The sequence below is a fragment of the Lithobates pipiens genome, unplaced genomic scaffold (assembly GCF_037356315.1).
Source record: "Lithobates pipiens isolate NorthernLeopardFrog02 unplaced genomic scaffold, aLitPip1_a1.2 Scaffold_22, whole genome shotgun sequence".
Lineage (NCBI taxonomy): Eukaryota > Metazoa > Chordata > Amphibia > Anura > Ranidae > Lithobates > Lithobates pipiens.
In genome coordinates, this window is record NW_027507784.1 from 93,014,322 (window position 1) to 93,029,689 (window position 15,368).

The window sequence follows — 15,368 nt, forward strand, 5'->3', positions numbered from 1 at the left end:
TAGGGTTTACATGCAATTTTTTTTTTGGTTTACATGCAATTTAAAGAATTCTTGGGTTGCTTAAAACTGACTTCCAAGGGTATAAAACATTCACGCTTGCATCGGGTCCCACCAGGTCTGGTGCAAGGATTTTTGACATCCTAGGCGAAACCTAATTTAGCCTCCCCCATTGGCTCCACCCTTGACTCTACTGCCTTTGCCCTGCCCATGTATACTCCACCTTTTCAATAAAGTGCCCATCAAATGCAGCCTCACCAGCGCCCCTCAATGCAGCCTCACCAGCGCCCATCAAATGCAGCCTACCAGCACCCCTCAATGCAGCCTCACCAGAGCCCATCAAATGCAGCCTGACCAGCGCCCATCAAATGCAGCTTCACCAGCGCCCATCAAATGAAGCCTCACCAACCCCCCCTCCATGCAGCCTCACAGCACCCCTTAATGCAGCTTCACCAACGCCCATCAAATGCAGTCTCACCAGAGCCCATCAATGAATGTTTGCTTGCTTTCATTAATTCGGGAGTCGGGACACAGACACAGTCCTCCGCCACCACTGCGCCTCTGACAGTATGTGCGAACGGAACAGTGGCTGCCTGCTGATGCTGAGACTTAGTTGCTTGCAGCAGAGGGAAGAGAGTAGGAACACTAGTGGCTGGGCACCCTAGGCAACAATATGCCCTAGACGGCTGCTTAGTTTGCCTAGTGGTAGCACCGGCCCTGGGTCCAACTCCCTACTGCAAAGGTTACTGTTCATTTTGCCTACGGGATGCAGGGGCGGATCCAGGGGGGGCGGCAACAGGGCAATTGCCCCCTCTGAGAACACGGCTGGCGGGTGACAGCGCGGCCGGTTCCGCAGCCAGTTCCACGGGTGCCAGCGCGGCCGGTTCTGTGGCCGGTTCCACGGGTGCCAGCACGTTTGGTTTCCGTGGCCGTTTCCGCGGGTACCAGGGCGGCCGGTTCCATGGGTGACTGCACTGAGTGCTGGTGAGTAGACGGGTGAGGGGGGGCAGCTGGGCGGCTTAGGGTCTGAGGGCTCCTGGCCAATCAGGAAGCCAGCAGGCAGGGGAGCAGGGAGATGACATCATCTCTCACTACCCTGCACCCCTCCAGTTCTGCCCTCACTGTGCGGGAAGCTGTGTGCAGCAGAGAGATTACATCATCTCTCTGCTGCCTATCACAACAAAAGACCACCAGAAAAGTGACACAGTAGGTGGCAATTACGGAATGTGTGGCAGGCTACATGTCAAGTGCCAATCCGCAATGTGAAGCAGGTGACGTGGCAAGTGACAATCCGCAATGTGTGGCAGGCAACGTGGCAAGTAACAATCCGCAATGTGTGGCAGGCTACGTGGCAAGTGACAATCAGCAATGTGTGGCAGGTGACGTGACAAGTGGCAATCCGCAATGTGTGGCAGGTGACGTGTCAAGTGACATTCCGCATTTGGTGACGAGTGACGTGGCAAGTGACAATACGCATTTGGTGACAAGTGACGTAGCAAGTGACAATCCGCATTTTGTGGCAGGCGACATGGCAAGTGACACCCTCAGGGCTCCCGCTGATTCTGCATTATGGTGAGTTGAATATTATATTATATTACAATGTAATAATAGAAATTATGCGCTTCAATCATCCTGACACCATAACAACCATGGTGCCGTAATGATTGAAGCGCCAATACCAGCCATTTCCCATATAAATTGCCCCCAAAAAAACATATTTTATAGCAGTGCCCCTCCCGAGACTAGACTCTGGATCCGCCCCTGACGGGATGATGAATAAGGTGATATACTTACCTCATTCTTCATTTCCCTGGTAGTCGTTGCTCTACTTCGCAGTTTGATGCTCCAAACAATGCAAAACTACTAGTGTTGGGGATGAGGGCAGAGAGATGATGGGTAATGTAGGGAAGAGGCTTCAGAGAGCAGGTCGCCCGGAAAGAAGGAAACCTGCAGGAGCACCAAGTAATTCATTTTGTTCATCACACCCTGGACAAAACAAGAAGTTAACCTTTGCAATGGGAAGGGGGGGGGGCATTGCAAGGGTTAATGGTTTTCACCTCCAACTTTAATGTTTGGTGTTAAAAAAAAGACCTTCCAGGGAATGGAAGCAATGGAAGAGAAGTCCTTGACAGGGGCGTAACTATAGGGGGTGCAGCAGTCGCGACCGCAACTGGGCCCTGTGATGCAGGGGGCCCATGCAGCCCCCTCTACATATGGCCGGCAGCAGCATAGGCAGCTAGGGGTACCAGTGCACCATGCACACGAGTGGCTGGAGGTGGAGGGTGACTAGCAGAGCTCCATGCTCGACTATCACACTGGCTGCTCTTTAGTTGTGCATTCCCCGCATTACTTGTGTCCTCGGCCGGCTCCTCAGATACCCCTCTCCTGCTCCATGCATTGCCGCTCAGTCCGATGTCTGTTCTCCCCAGCCAGTGGTGGAACTACAGGGCTCACAAAGGTCATACCTGTGACCACGCCCTGGAGTTCCACCGCCGGACTCGGAGGAAAGGGCCCTGGCTGGAGTTTAGGGGGGCCCTTCATGGTTTCTTGCATCGGGGCCCTGAAGGTTCTAGTTACGCCACTGGTCCTTGATATAGGATTTATAGGTGATGTCCACAGAGAAAAAAATATTTTTGAGCCAACACTTTTTTTTAGGTAACTCACCTTGACTCCCAACTTCCTCTTTCACCCATTCACCAACTCTCTGCACATTCTTAGCATCAGTTACGTCCAATAACACTGTTTTAAGTCTCTCTGATGTCTCCTGCTTCAGATCTCGAGCTCCACTTTCCGTCAGACAGGTTGCTAGGACTCGGAATCCTTGTTTATCGAATATTCGTGCAGCGTAATTTCCAAACCCAGTGTCACATCCAGTAATTAGAACATATTTGTTTGTAACTGTAGCAATTCTTGAGCCATCTCTTATCCACCACCAGATATAGAAAACAGCTGCACAAATTAACACGTATACAAACATTGTCACAATTTTCTTGATTAGCACTTCCTAGAAAAAAAAAAAAAGTTGAAAGTCAAATGAATGTAAAAAGCCTCAGCAGTGTTATACAATTAAAAAAAATGATCAATGTTATAATTAGCAGCATTATCAGTAAAAGAGCAGATTGGTTAGAATGCATTTCCAGTAATACACTTATTTCATTTCAGAAGATGCACCAAGGAATGCTGGAAGCTACTCTACCTATATTTGTGCATTTAGTTTACAGGAAGGTCAGTTTTTTCAGCACATAGGATATAATTGTTTTCTCCTGGTTCTCGTCGATGTTTCCAGTAATTTGCACATCCTTAATTATAGGAAAAATTGCACTCATGAAAAAAAACAGCAGAGTCAAGTGCATAGTGGATGGTTGAGGGAGTTCAAATTCCACTACTATTTAAATTTAGCTTTACATAGACTGCATGCATGGGCGTAGCATAAGGGGTTGCAGGGGTCACAATCGCAACCCCCCTAGCTCCAGAGGGCCCCTGCAGCCTCCATGTCATATTATCATATCCTCCACAAAGTCCAGTTCCGATCTGCCCTAGGGCCCCACAGCCACGCTCCAGTCCTGGGCTTCCACTTTGCCTTCCACAGTCCACACCCCTCTGTTCTCTTTGGCTGGGGAGAAGCTGTGAGCCATTTCCTGAATGGAGAGGAGCATGAGGTGGGAACAATCCAGGATGGGGAAGTGTCTGTGCTGTGTGCTGGCAACATGGAATGGTAAACGAGCTCAATGAGTTAAGAGGAGGAGAGTGTTGTCCTGTAGCCATGATGGGACCAATGTCACTGGTGAGGTAAGACTCCACTTAGTGTCATCTAGTCACTAGCTGAGATTCTCGGTACCCCCCCCCCCCCCACCTGGGGATGTCCGCTTACCCCACTTCCCTGACAACTGGGGAAAAGACATGCACCTCCGGGAGGTGACCTTTCCCCAACACCTGCCAACGTTGACAGAGAAACCTTCAGAAATTGCTAAAATAAATCCCCTAACACCTCCTGGGGGCCCCTGAGGGGTTGCAGGCTCCAGATTCCATGTCACATGGCTTTGCCCCCCCAGATGTAAGTTTTGCCCCCCCCCCCAAAGCCCCCTGAACACCCCCTCCTTCCTGGATGCTATACCCGCTGCTGAGCTTCTTTCCCAGTAAAGCACTCTATACTGCTCCTCCTCCACGGGACTGAAATCACATTTTTTTACAACACAGCCAGTTAGCCATGATCTGCACAGAGTATATCTACCTACTGCAACTACGCTGCCATTCCGACCAGAGAATTTCACAGGTTTTACAGTGTTGGAATGGGAAAGGAGCTCTGCCAAATGACCTGCCGGAGGTCACTGTCCTCTGATTCTCCAGGGGTGGTCCCTGTCCTCTGATTCTCCAGAGGGGATCCCTGTCCTCTGATTCTCCAGCGGTGATCCCTGTCCTCTGATTCTCCAGGGGTGGTCCCTGTCCTCTGATTCTCCAGCGGTGATCCCTGTCCCATGATTCTCCAGCGGTGATCCCTGTCCTCTGATTCTCCAGGGGTGGTCCCTGTCCTCTGATTCTCCAGGGGTGATCCCTGTCCTCTGATTCTCCTGCAGTGATCCCTGTCCTCTGATTCTCCAGCGGTGATCCCTGTCCTCTGATTCTCCAGGGGTGGTCCCTGTCCTCTGATTCTCCAGGGGTGATCCCTGTCCTCTGATTCTCCTTCAGTGATCCCTGTCCTCTAAATCTCCAGCAGTGATCCCTGTCCTCTGATTCTCCTGCAGTGATCCCTGTCCTCTGATTCTCCTGCAGTGATCCCTGTCCTCTGATTCTCCAGCGGTGATCCCTGTCCTCTGATTCTCCAGCGGTGATCCCTGTCCTCTGATTCTCCAGGGGTGGTCCCTGTCCTCTGATTCTCCAGCGGTGATCCCTGTCCTCTGATTCTCCTGCAGTGATCCCTGTCCTCTGATTCTCCTGCAGTGATCCCTGTCCTCTGATTCTCCAGCGGTGATCCCTTTCCTCTGATTCTCCAGGGGTGGTCCCTGTCCTCTGATTCTCCAGGGGTGATCCCTGTCCTCTGATTCTCCTGCAGTGATCCCTGTCCTCTGATTCTCCAGTGGTGATCCCTGTCCTCTGATTCTCCTACAGTGATCCCTGTTCTCTAATTCTCCTGCAGTGATCCCTGTCCTCTGATTCTCCTGCAGTGATCCCTGTCCTCTGATTCTCCAGGGGTGATCCCTGTCCTCTAATGTAAGGAGGAACTCTGGAAACTCTAAACTCTTAAGCCACTTTGAGTATCTTGGCATGCGGTGGGTGTATCTGCACACAAGGTGGAAGTGGTGGGTGGTAGTGGGGGGGGGGGGGGGGCAGGTCAACTCTTGCATCGGGGCCCACAAGCTTCAAGCTGCGCCTCTGACTATGCATTATTTTAGGCAGTGCACCACATTGCAATGTTGGTGTGCTGCCATGTGCTGCATTACACTGCAATGCCGGTCAATCGGAAAGGTGTTTTGGGGTGATATTCAGAATGAATTTAGCGTGCTTTGCGGTGCATTTCAATGACCTGTTTGATAATGTATGTGCTGCCTCACACAATCCAAAAACAGCTTGGCATGTGAGTGTGGTGGGGACATTCAGAGTAGAGGAGGTACAAAAAAAAAAGCCCTGGATATAACAAACAAATTAAAGAATATGTTATCCCAACATTTATATGTGTATGCTGTACCATGTACTTGTATGAAAAAGCCTCCTGTTCTCTTTGTATTGCTTATATTATGTGAAATCCCTGGTGTTCCTGCCAGTCCCCCTGCTTTTCTATTAAAAACTGACTACACTAGGCATGAGCGCACAGCGTGGCCAGTTCTCTAGCTGTGTTCACAACTCAGCCTGCTCGCCTCCAATGATCAGACTGGTGCTGGCACCCCCCTTTCCTGTACAGTCATTCAGTGGGAAGGCCGGTGCACTGCTATTTCTCCTCCTCCAGCTCTCTGAGTCCCTTATGCAGAGAACAGAGGGCATGTGATGTATAATGTAGTGTATAATATGTTTTATATATATATATATATATATATATATATATATATATATATCTATCTATATATATCTATATATCTATATATAGATATATATATATATATATATAGATATAGATATATATATATATATACACAAATGCTTTTAATTATTATTTTAAATTGAATTGGTTGTTTTACAAGGTGAGGGATCACATATACTTTAATGCAACAATGCAACTCTGTATCTATTAATATATTATTTAGCAATGAGTCACACTTAACAATTCTGTTCACAAGTAAGGGAATTATTCCTGACTTGATACCACCTTGCAGTCCCTGTACAGCAAATCTTGGACTGGAAGAGGAAGAAGCAGCAGAAATAGCCAGTCAGTTGGGCCGTTATGCTCATGTGCTAATATAGAACATATTGATAGGAGAGAGCAGAGTGACAGAGAGATGGCACCTGTAAGAACTGTAACGTAAAGTGATTGTAAATGACCACCTTGTAAAACAGCCCATTCAGTTTAAAATAGAAATGAAAGGCAAAACAGTTTTGCATAGATATATAAAAACAAAAACAAAAATTGCTTTTTGCCTTTATTATAAGGGATCACATTCCCTCTGTTCTCAGCTTCATAAGAGCTGGGGGGAGGAGAAACAGCACACTGAGCTTTCCAATGAAAGGCTGTGCAGCGGGGGCATGTCAGGACAAGTCTGAACATTGGAGAAGAGTATACTGAGTTCCCAGCATAGCTAGAGAACTGGCCATGCTGTGTTGTCCTGCTTAGTGTGGTCAGTTTTAATAGTAATGCAAAGGGGGTAGCATGAACACCAGGGATTTCAAATAAAGTAAGCAATACCAAGAGAACAGAATACTTTCTCATACAACTACATGGTACAGCAGGCACATACCAGGAATATGAATTATTGGGGTAACAAACGCTTTAACCGCAGCAAACAAAAATTGTTTTCCCTGGAGCTCAACTTTAATGGTACTACTAAAATTTTTCCAATGAGTCTCACTGCTTCTACTACAAAATCAATGAATGTAACATATATGTACAAAATTGCAGGGAACATGAGAAGCATAATTAATATATTTATTATGGAATAAAACTATCTGGGCCTATTTATTATTGCTGTAAAACTTAATACAAACATATACACAAGAATTTGTATTTTTTACAAGTTTTTAAACATTTAGTTATGCTTTTTTTTTTTTTTTGAACGTTGAAGTATTTATGAACTTTACACATTTACTATTTTTTTTTACAATGAGGTAATTTATTAATGGAGAAGGGAATGCTCACTTAGAAAAAAAAAAAGGTTCACTTAAATAAGGAGCAGAGAAGAGCTTTGTTAAATTCAAATTCCCAGCTAAGTCAATTAACAACAGAAATGAAAAATTATTTCTGTTTGCACATGATTGGATGATTATGTCCCCACCTTATTGAATAAACTTAGTGAAAAAAAAGGTTTGAATGTAGAACTATGAACTTACTAAATAAACATTCTCTATTCTCTTAGTAAATCAGCCATAATGCTGTACATGCAGGTACATGGGATATTAAAATGGGGCGAATATACTTTTTATCAGTAAACGACCACAAACAAATAAAAAAAAAGTTTCTGTATATTATTCACACCTGTAATCAGTCCTGGATGATGGAATATCTGGGTATAAAAAATAAATCATCGTAAAATCTCTGAATCAATGAAATATATTCAGACTCGCAGTACTTACATGATGTGACCTCTTGCAGCGTTGAACTCAAAACACAAGCTTGTTGCTTTGACAGCTTCCGTCTGTTAGTATTTGAGGAAGTTGCTGACCTGCTTTATATTATGACATTGTGACGGATTATGACACCAATCATATGTATTTCCTAAGAAGTAAAGGTGTGAGTAGTACAAACAGCTGCTATTATTGGCATGAGGTCAATGAGGTAATGAGCTCCTGCTATGCATTTCCAAGTTATAACTCCTCCTACAGTCTATGCAAAGTGACTTCACTAACGATTCGTTGTAATAAATCATAAAATATGATATAATTTTATTCTATTGGGTAGCTGCATTGTTTTAGATTTTTTTTATATCTTAGTCTAAGTTTAGCTAAAAAAGAACAAAACATAAAAAAATAAGCACAAGGGACATAACCTACGGTTAATATTATGTGTCCCTTGTGTCGATTCTTCTTGTTTCATGAGAAATCTTTCTCTATCCTAATAACCTCTCACCACCCCGCTACCATGATTGAAAGGCAAGCCCTCCTCCATCAGTGCCGCCAATCAGTATACAAAAAGGAAAACTGTAAGCGCAGAGATATGTGTACCTCTATATATGCAACAGTCACAGTTCATCTGTCCATATGATAAGCTAAACTATGGTAGAGCCTAAAAGGAAATGGTGGTGGTGGGAGGCAGCTTTCCTTAGAGAGAAGCCAGCTCTATAATAGGAAGACAAGGGTACAAAAAGGAAGCCCACCTAAGTGAAATAAGGTAAGTAGGATTTTAATGACACAACAATTAATGCACTTACAGGAAGGTGAATAAAATCAGGCTCATCTATGCTGGGGTACAAGGTGCAGTCCAGTCGCTGGTCCATCCTAATCCATGGGGAGGTGGTCGTGGGAGACAAAATGTGCAGTCTTTTCCTGTGGTCACCAGGAAGACAGCCAGATCTGACGTGGAACACAGGTGAAACACAGGCGATGATGTCACAGCGCTGCCAATCTGTACCCATCAGTGAGGCCTATCAGTGCCTATCACTGCCACTTATCATTGTCGTCTATCAGTGCCCATCAGTGCCGCCTATCAGTGCAGCCTCATCAGTGAATTCTCATCAGTAAATTCTCAATAGTGTCACCTCATCAGTGCCCATCACTGCCACTTATCATTGTCGCCTATCAGTGCCCATCAGTGCCGCCTATCAGTGCAGCCTCATCAGTGAATTCTCAACAGTAAATTCTCAATAGTTCCACCTCATCAGTGCCCATCACTGCCACTTATCATTGTCGCCTATCAGTGCCCATCAGTGCTGCCTATCTGTGCGGTCTCATCAGTGCATTCTCATCAGTGAATTCTCATCAGTAAATTCTCAATAGTGCCACCTCATCAGTGCCCATCAGTGCAGCCTATCAGTGCGCATCAGTGCAGCCTCATGAGCGCACATCAATGAGGGAGAAAAATTACTTATTTACAAAATTGCATTACAGAATCTAAGAAATTTTTTTTTATTTTCATTTAGCAAAAAAGAAAAAGAAAACAGTGGCAATTAAATACCACCAAACGGAAATCTGTCTCGCAAAAAATTTGGGTGCAGTGTTGTATGACTGGGCGATTGCCATTCAAAGTGCAACTGCACTGAAAGCTGAAAAATGGCCTGGGCAGGAAGGGGGTGAAAGTGCCATGTAGGCAAGGGATTAAAGAGTTTGGAGAACTCCTTTGATATCAACAGTATCTGAAATCTTTTTTTACTTAATGCTTTCTCTGACGTATGAGATAATTATATACTTCACAAGTAATACAAACACTGTTTGCTCTAACAAAACAAGTTTAATCATTTACAAGGTAAAGACAGGTTTCGTTGGTTTCTGGACACACCCAGAACATCGAATAAAATTGCACTATCATAGTATTGGCAACAGTATTTGCATGCCAATCACCTATGACTCACGGAAATACCAATCATTTAATGCAGCTAGAGCTCGCTGAGCAGTTTTTAGATTGGTATCATATTTAGCATTTCCCATATTACATCATGAAGGATGAATATTATTATTATTATTATACAGGATTTATTTAGCGTCAACAGTTTGCGCAGCACTTTACAAAATATAACATGACATCACGCAAAGGCAAATACCAAACTTTTTCTCTTTTAAATAAAATTCACCTCCAGCTACAACATTTTCATGTGTTTCGTATAGAGCAGGGATGGCTGAAGTCTTTCAGGTTTTATTAATCTGTCTTCTGGTTGGGGAAATGTCCCCTCACTTCCTACCAGGACAGGACATGATAGAAAATCTCAACAATGGGAACAAAGAAATAAAAACACATATTTTCAGCAGAGTGAGGAAAGGTTATACAGAGTCCCATTAAGAGCCAAGGAACTGGCAACATCAGCAAAGGCAATATAGATAATTCAATTAAGAGTGAGTTCTTTTAATAATGTATTACCAATTACTATAAATGTTTTTACTATAAATGTTTTTACTATAAATGTTTTTACTATAAATGTTTTTCAAGTGATCCAAAAATTTAGTGTAGGCAGGTGCAGTCTACTTTTGATTTGCAGAGGGAGGGAGCATGTTTTCTCTATGGTTTCCTGGGTAACTGGGGGAGCTATCCACTTGGATTCTACCACCCCATGTGACTCTGGTGGCCATCTTGGGTCAGGCAGAGTTTATTTAAGACCTTGGTTCCCGTGCTTGGAGCACATTTTACGTGTTGGTAGTGTATATGGACAGGTTGTCCGTCTGTAGGGGACAGTATTAGTGGTAGGGAGACGTTCCAGACCAGTAGGGAAAGGGCAACCTTCCTGGAAGCCTCCCCGTTTGGGCAAAGACCAGTCAGGCTGCACTCCATCCCTCAAGAATGATGCTTTTGGGAGTACCTGAGACCTGCTGTTACATTTTACCACTTTCTGTGGGTGCGCCCGGTCAGGCTGACTTCCATCCAGGTAGTTATGCCTATTTGAACTTGAAATGGCCCTGTCTAGATGACTGGCCAGTGAACTCTACAATTAATGTCCTGCTGTTGTTTGAGCCAATGGATATCCTCCCAGCCCAGTTGCAAGGGGAGGGTCTAGGCCGCTGGCTGTGGCTCCCCTCTCCCTGCATTGTCACTCAAGCAGGAATGGGATCAATAAGCTGCAGCTGGGGTAGAAACTATCTGTCTGGTGCCTTAAAAGAGCTACCACCCAACACTACACATGCAGATGTCAATATTAAGCATAATTAATTTCCATATTTTGCTATTAATTCAGTAAAGACAGTTTAACATCACTCTTGACAAGGTGAAAGTGTGTTGCCTGCCATACCTATACATTAAAGTGTTACTAAACCCACAATAGTAGAATCAGTCTGTATATGCAGTAAAGCATACGTGTCATACTCACTGTGTAACCTAAGGGGTTAATCATCTGCATCATGTAAAAAGGCTGTTTGATTCTGTCTTCTCTGATCCCCCCTTCTTCCACTGTCCCCTAACCTTCTCCTGATAGAACAGAGCCTTGGGGGCAAGCTGCACATGCTCAGTTTTGTGTATTGCTAGAGAGGTTTTTTTTTCTTGGGAAAAATGCATGTGATCAGCACAGGGCCAATCAATACTGTCCAGGGAGATAGTCAGGGGTCCTGCAGCCTCATAGGACAGTCAGAGCAGAATGAAAACTCATCCTACAAGCTTTAACCAGACACTGATAGTCACAAGACTGCTATATACTGCTGATGAGAAAAGGTATTTAGCAGTTTATATTTACAAAGACTATTGCATTTCTATGTTCTGTGTACTGTGGGAGACCAGATATGGTGAATGCCGGGTCCTGGGTTTAGTAACACTTTAAACTTGTTGCGGACATACGGGCCATAAGAAAGTGTAAGAATTGCAGATAAAAGAAAAATATAAAAATTGTCTTTTTCACTGAATCATTTAAAAATTGCCTCCTTAGCTGTGTTTCAATAACATTGTAGTATTTTTTTTGTTTTGCTGGTTTTTACTAATAATCTAATGTATCAAAGGGAACTACCGAATAAAACACACGTTAGTAGTAAATTTAAAGCCAATAGCTATTTACCTCTCCTTGCGTTTTACTTAGCAAATAAAGCTCTGAACATGGACATGGACGAAACGTGTTGACTTGGTACACAGTTGACACTCTACTCCACATCTACAAACTATGGGCAAATGATGGTGACCCCGGCTGTAACAGTGAGTGGTATCCCATATGAGCATGTAGAGAAGGTAAAGGTTTGGTACAGGCGCAATGGTTGGGGCACAGGTGGATGAAGTAAGATCAGCAAATAAGACTACTTAAACATTACTGAAAACATTACTGATACAAGATTGCTAATGTATACAGCAGTGGCGGTCCCATGTGTGGCCTCTAGATGGCCTTAAAGCTCAAAAATATGAGGGTTAAATGATTGCTTAGTCTAGGGGCAGAGGATACTTACCTTATTCCTCACTCCAGCAGGGTTCTCCTATCACTGTGACCTGTCCCCCACAGCTGCTCTGTAAGGTGTAATCAGCTCCAGCCTCTCTCCTGTCTTCTCGGTGTACAATACAGGGTTAATGTACTTGTATTATATGTGATGGTGCCAAAGCTTTGCCCAGAGCTAGCTGAAGCAAGGTGGTGGCAGGTAAATAAAATTGTCTGTGCTTTAACCCCTATATATAGATAACAAACATATTTAGTAGTCACTGGGTTTTTAATGTTTTACTATATAAAGGAACAAAAATACAGTGGAATCTTGGTTAATGAGTAACGTGGTTAACCACTACAGCCCCGGACCAATAAACACCTTAACCACTTTCAGACCGGACCAATTTGCTGGTCAAAGACCAGACCACTTTTTGCAATTCGGCACTGCGTCGCTTTAACTGACAATTGCGCGGTCGTGTGACGTGGCTCCCAAACAAAATTGATGTCCTTTTTTTTCTCCCACAAATAGAGCTTTCTTTTGGTGGTATTTGATCACCCCTGCGGTTTTTATTTTTTGCGCTATAAACCAAAATAGAGCGAAATTTTGAAAAAAACGCATTATTTTTTACTTTTTGTTATAATAAATATCCCCCAAAAATATATAAAAAAACATTTTTTTCCCACAGTTTAGGCCGATACGTATTCTTCTACATATTTTTGGTAAAAAAAAATCGCAATAAGCGATTATTGATTGGTTTGCGCAAAAGTTATAGCGCTTACAAAATAGTGATAGTTTTATAGCATTTTTATTAATAATTTTTTATTATTATTTTTTTACTAGTAATGGCGGCGATCAGCGATTTTTATTGTGACTGCGACATTGTGGGGGACCCATCGGACATTTTTGACACATTATTGGGACCATTGTCATTTATACAGTAATCACTGCTATATAAATGCAGTGATTCCTGTGTAAATGACACTGGCAGTGAAGGGGTTAACCAGTGGGTGGCAGTGTAGGGGTTAAGTGTTCCTAGGGGTGTGTTACTAACTGTGGGGGGGTTGGGCTTTCATTTAGTGAACACTGATCTCTGCTCCAATCACATGGAGCAGAGATCAGCGTCACTAGTTGCTAGGCAGAATGGAGAAATGCTGTTTACTCAGCATTTCCTCCATTTGGCCGCTCCGTGAGACGATCGCGGGGATGCCCGCGGCGATCGAGTCCGCGGGTCCCGCGACCAGACTGACGGGGGTCCCGACCAGCCGGCGGCGCGCTCCCGCTGGCAGGGCGGCATTGAATATTGGACGTACCTGTACACCAATATGCCTGCCCGTGCCATTCTGTCGACGTACATCGTCGTGCGCTGGTTCGGGAAGTGGTTAAGGACCAGAGGTCTTTTTACAATTTCGCACTGCGCTGCTTTAACTGGTAATTGCGCGGTCATGCAATATTGCACCCAAACTAAATTTGCATCCTTTTCTTCCCACAAATAGAGCTTTCTTTTGATGATATTTGATTGCCTCTGCGATTTTTATTTTTTGCGACATAAATGGAAAAAGAGCGAAAATTTTGAAAAAAAATAATATTTTCTTCTTTTTGTTATAAGAAAAATCGAATAAACTAAATTTTAGTCATACATTGAGGGCAAAATTTATTCAGCCACATGTCTTTAGTAAAAAAAATGTCAATAAGCGTATATTTTTTGGTTTGCGCAAAAGTTATAGCGTCTACAAACTAGAGTACATTTTCTGGAATTTACACAGCTTTTAATTTATGACTGCCTATTTCTTGAGGTGCTAAAATGGCAGGGCAGTACAAACCCCCCCCCAAATGACCCAATTTTGGAAAGTAGACACCCCAAGGAAATTGCTGATGGGTATGTTGAGCCCATTGAATATTTATTTTTTTTGTCCTAAGGGATTGAATAATGACAAAAAAAAATAAAAATTTACAAAAAGTTGTCACTAAATGATATATTGCTCACACATGCCATGGTTATATGTGGAATTGCACCCCAAAATATATTCCGCTACTTCTCCCGAGTATGGGGATACCACATGTGTGGGACTTTTTGGGAGTCTAGTCGCGCACGGCACCCCGAAAACCAATCACCACCTTCAGGATTTCTAAGGGTGCAAATTTTTGATTTCACTCCTCACTACCTATCACAGTTTCGAAGGCCATAACATGCCAAAATAGCACAAAACCCCCCAAAATGACCCCATTTTGGAAAGTAGACACCCCAAACTATTTACTGAGAGGCATGTTGAGTCCATGGAATATTTTATATTTTCCCACAAGTTGCGGGAATATTACAAACTTTTTTTTTTTTGCACAAAGTTGTCACTAAATGATATATTGCTCACACATGCTATGGGCATATGTGAAATGACACCCCAAAATACATTCTGCTGCTTCTCCTGAGTACAGGGATACCACATATGTGGGACTTTTTTGGAGCCTAGCTGTGTACGGGACCCCGAAATCCAAGCACCGCCTTCAGGATTTCTAAGGGCATACATTTTTTATTTTACTCCTCACTACCTATCACTACCTATCACAGTTTTGAAGGCCATAAAATGCCAAGATGGTACAAAACCCCCCCAAATTACCCCATTTTGGAAAGTAGACACCCCAAGCTATTTGCTGAGGGCCATGTTGAGACTATTGGATATTTTTTTTTTTTGTCCCAAGGGATTGAATAATGACAAAAAATAAAATTTTATTTTTTTTTGTTTACAAAATGTTGTCACTAAATTATATATTGCTCACACATGTCATGGTTATATGTGGAATTGCACCCCAAAATACATTTTGCTGCTTCTCCTGAGTACGGGGTTACCACATGTGTGGACTTTTTGGGAGCCTAGCTGCGTACGGGGCCCCGAAAACCAATCACCGCCTTCAGGATTTCTAAGGGTGCAAATTTTTGTCTTGTTGTCTGAACGAAAAAAAAAGAGATTGATCGGTGGGTATGCCCACCATTAGAATACCTCCCTTCATCCACCCACTTCTAATGATGGACATACATGCACCATTTATATATGCCGAAGCATGGGGGCATCCTCCCGCAAAAAAGTTATGCCGCGTACATACGTTCAAACTTTTCCATGGGCAAGCCCTCCGTCGGAATTTTGACCGTACGTACGCGGCATTAGGAGCAAAATCGCTCCTCCACCCCTTATGCCCCCATGCTTCGGCATATATGCTCTTTTTTAACTGTGGTGGTGAAATCACCTCCTACAGCACTGGAGTCA

At 43.7% G+C, this 15,368-nt stretch overlaps 1 protein-coding gene across 2 annotated transcripts in view; it reads right to left on the reverse strand.

Moving 5' to 3' along the window:
- Nucleotides 1–15,368, reverse strand: part of LOC143923951 (dehydrogenase/reductase SDR family member 9-like) — a 72,845-nt gene that overhangs the window by 16,012 nt on the left and 41,465 nt on the right. Inside the window, exons 1-2 of one of the 2 annotated variants that reach the window (XM_077447900.1) lie at nt 7,714–8,005; nt 2,662–3,001 (exon numbers count right to left, since the gene is read on the reverse strand). In XM_077447900.1, coding sequence (XP_077304026.1) covers nt 2,662–2,974 — 313 coding nt within the window. In that variant the 5' untranslated portion in view covers nt 2,975–3,001; nt 7,714–8,005. Of the gene's footprint in view, nt 1–2,661; nt 3,002–7,713; nt 8,006–15,368 lie in introns of those variants that run through there. The other variant, XM_077447901.1, reaches the window with a different exon arrangement.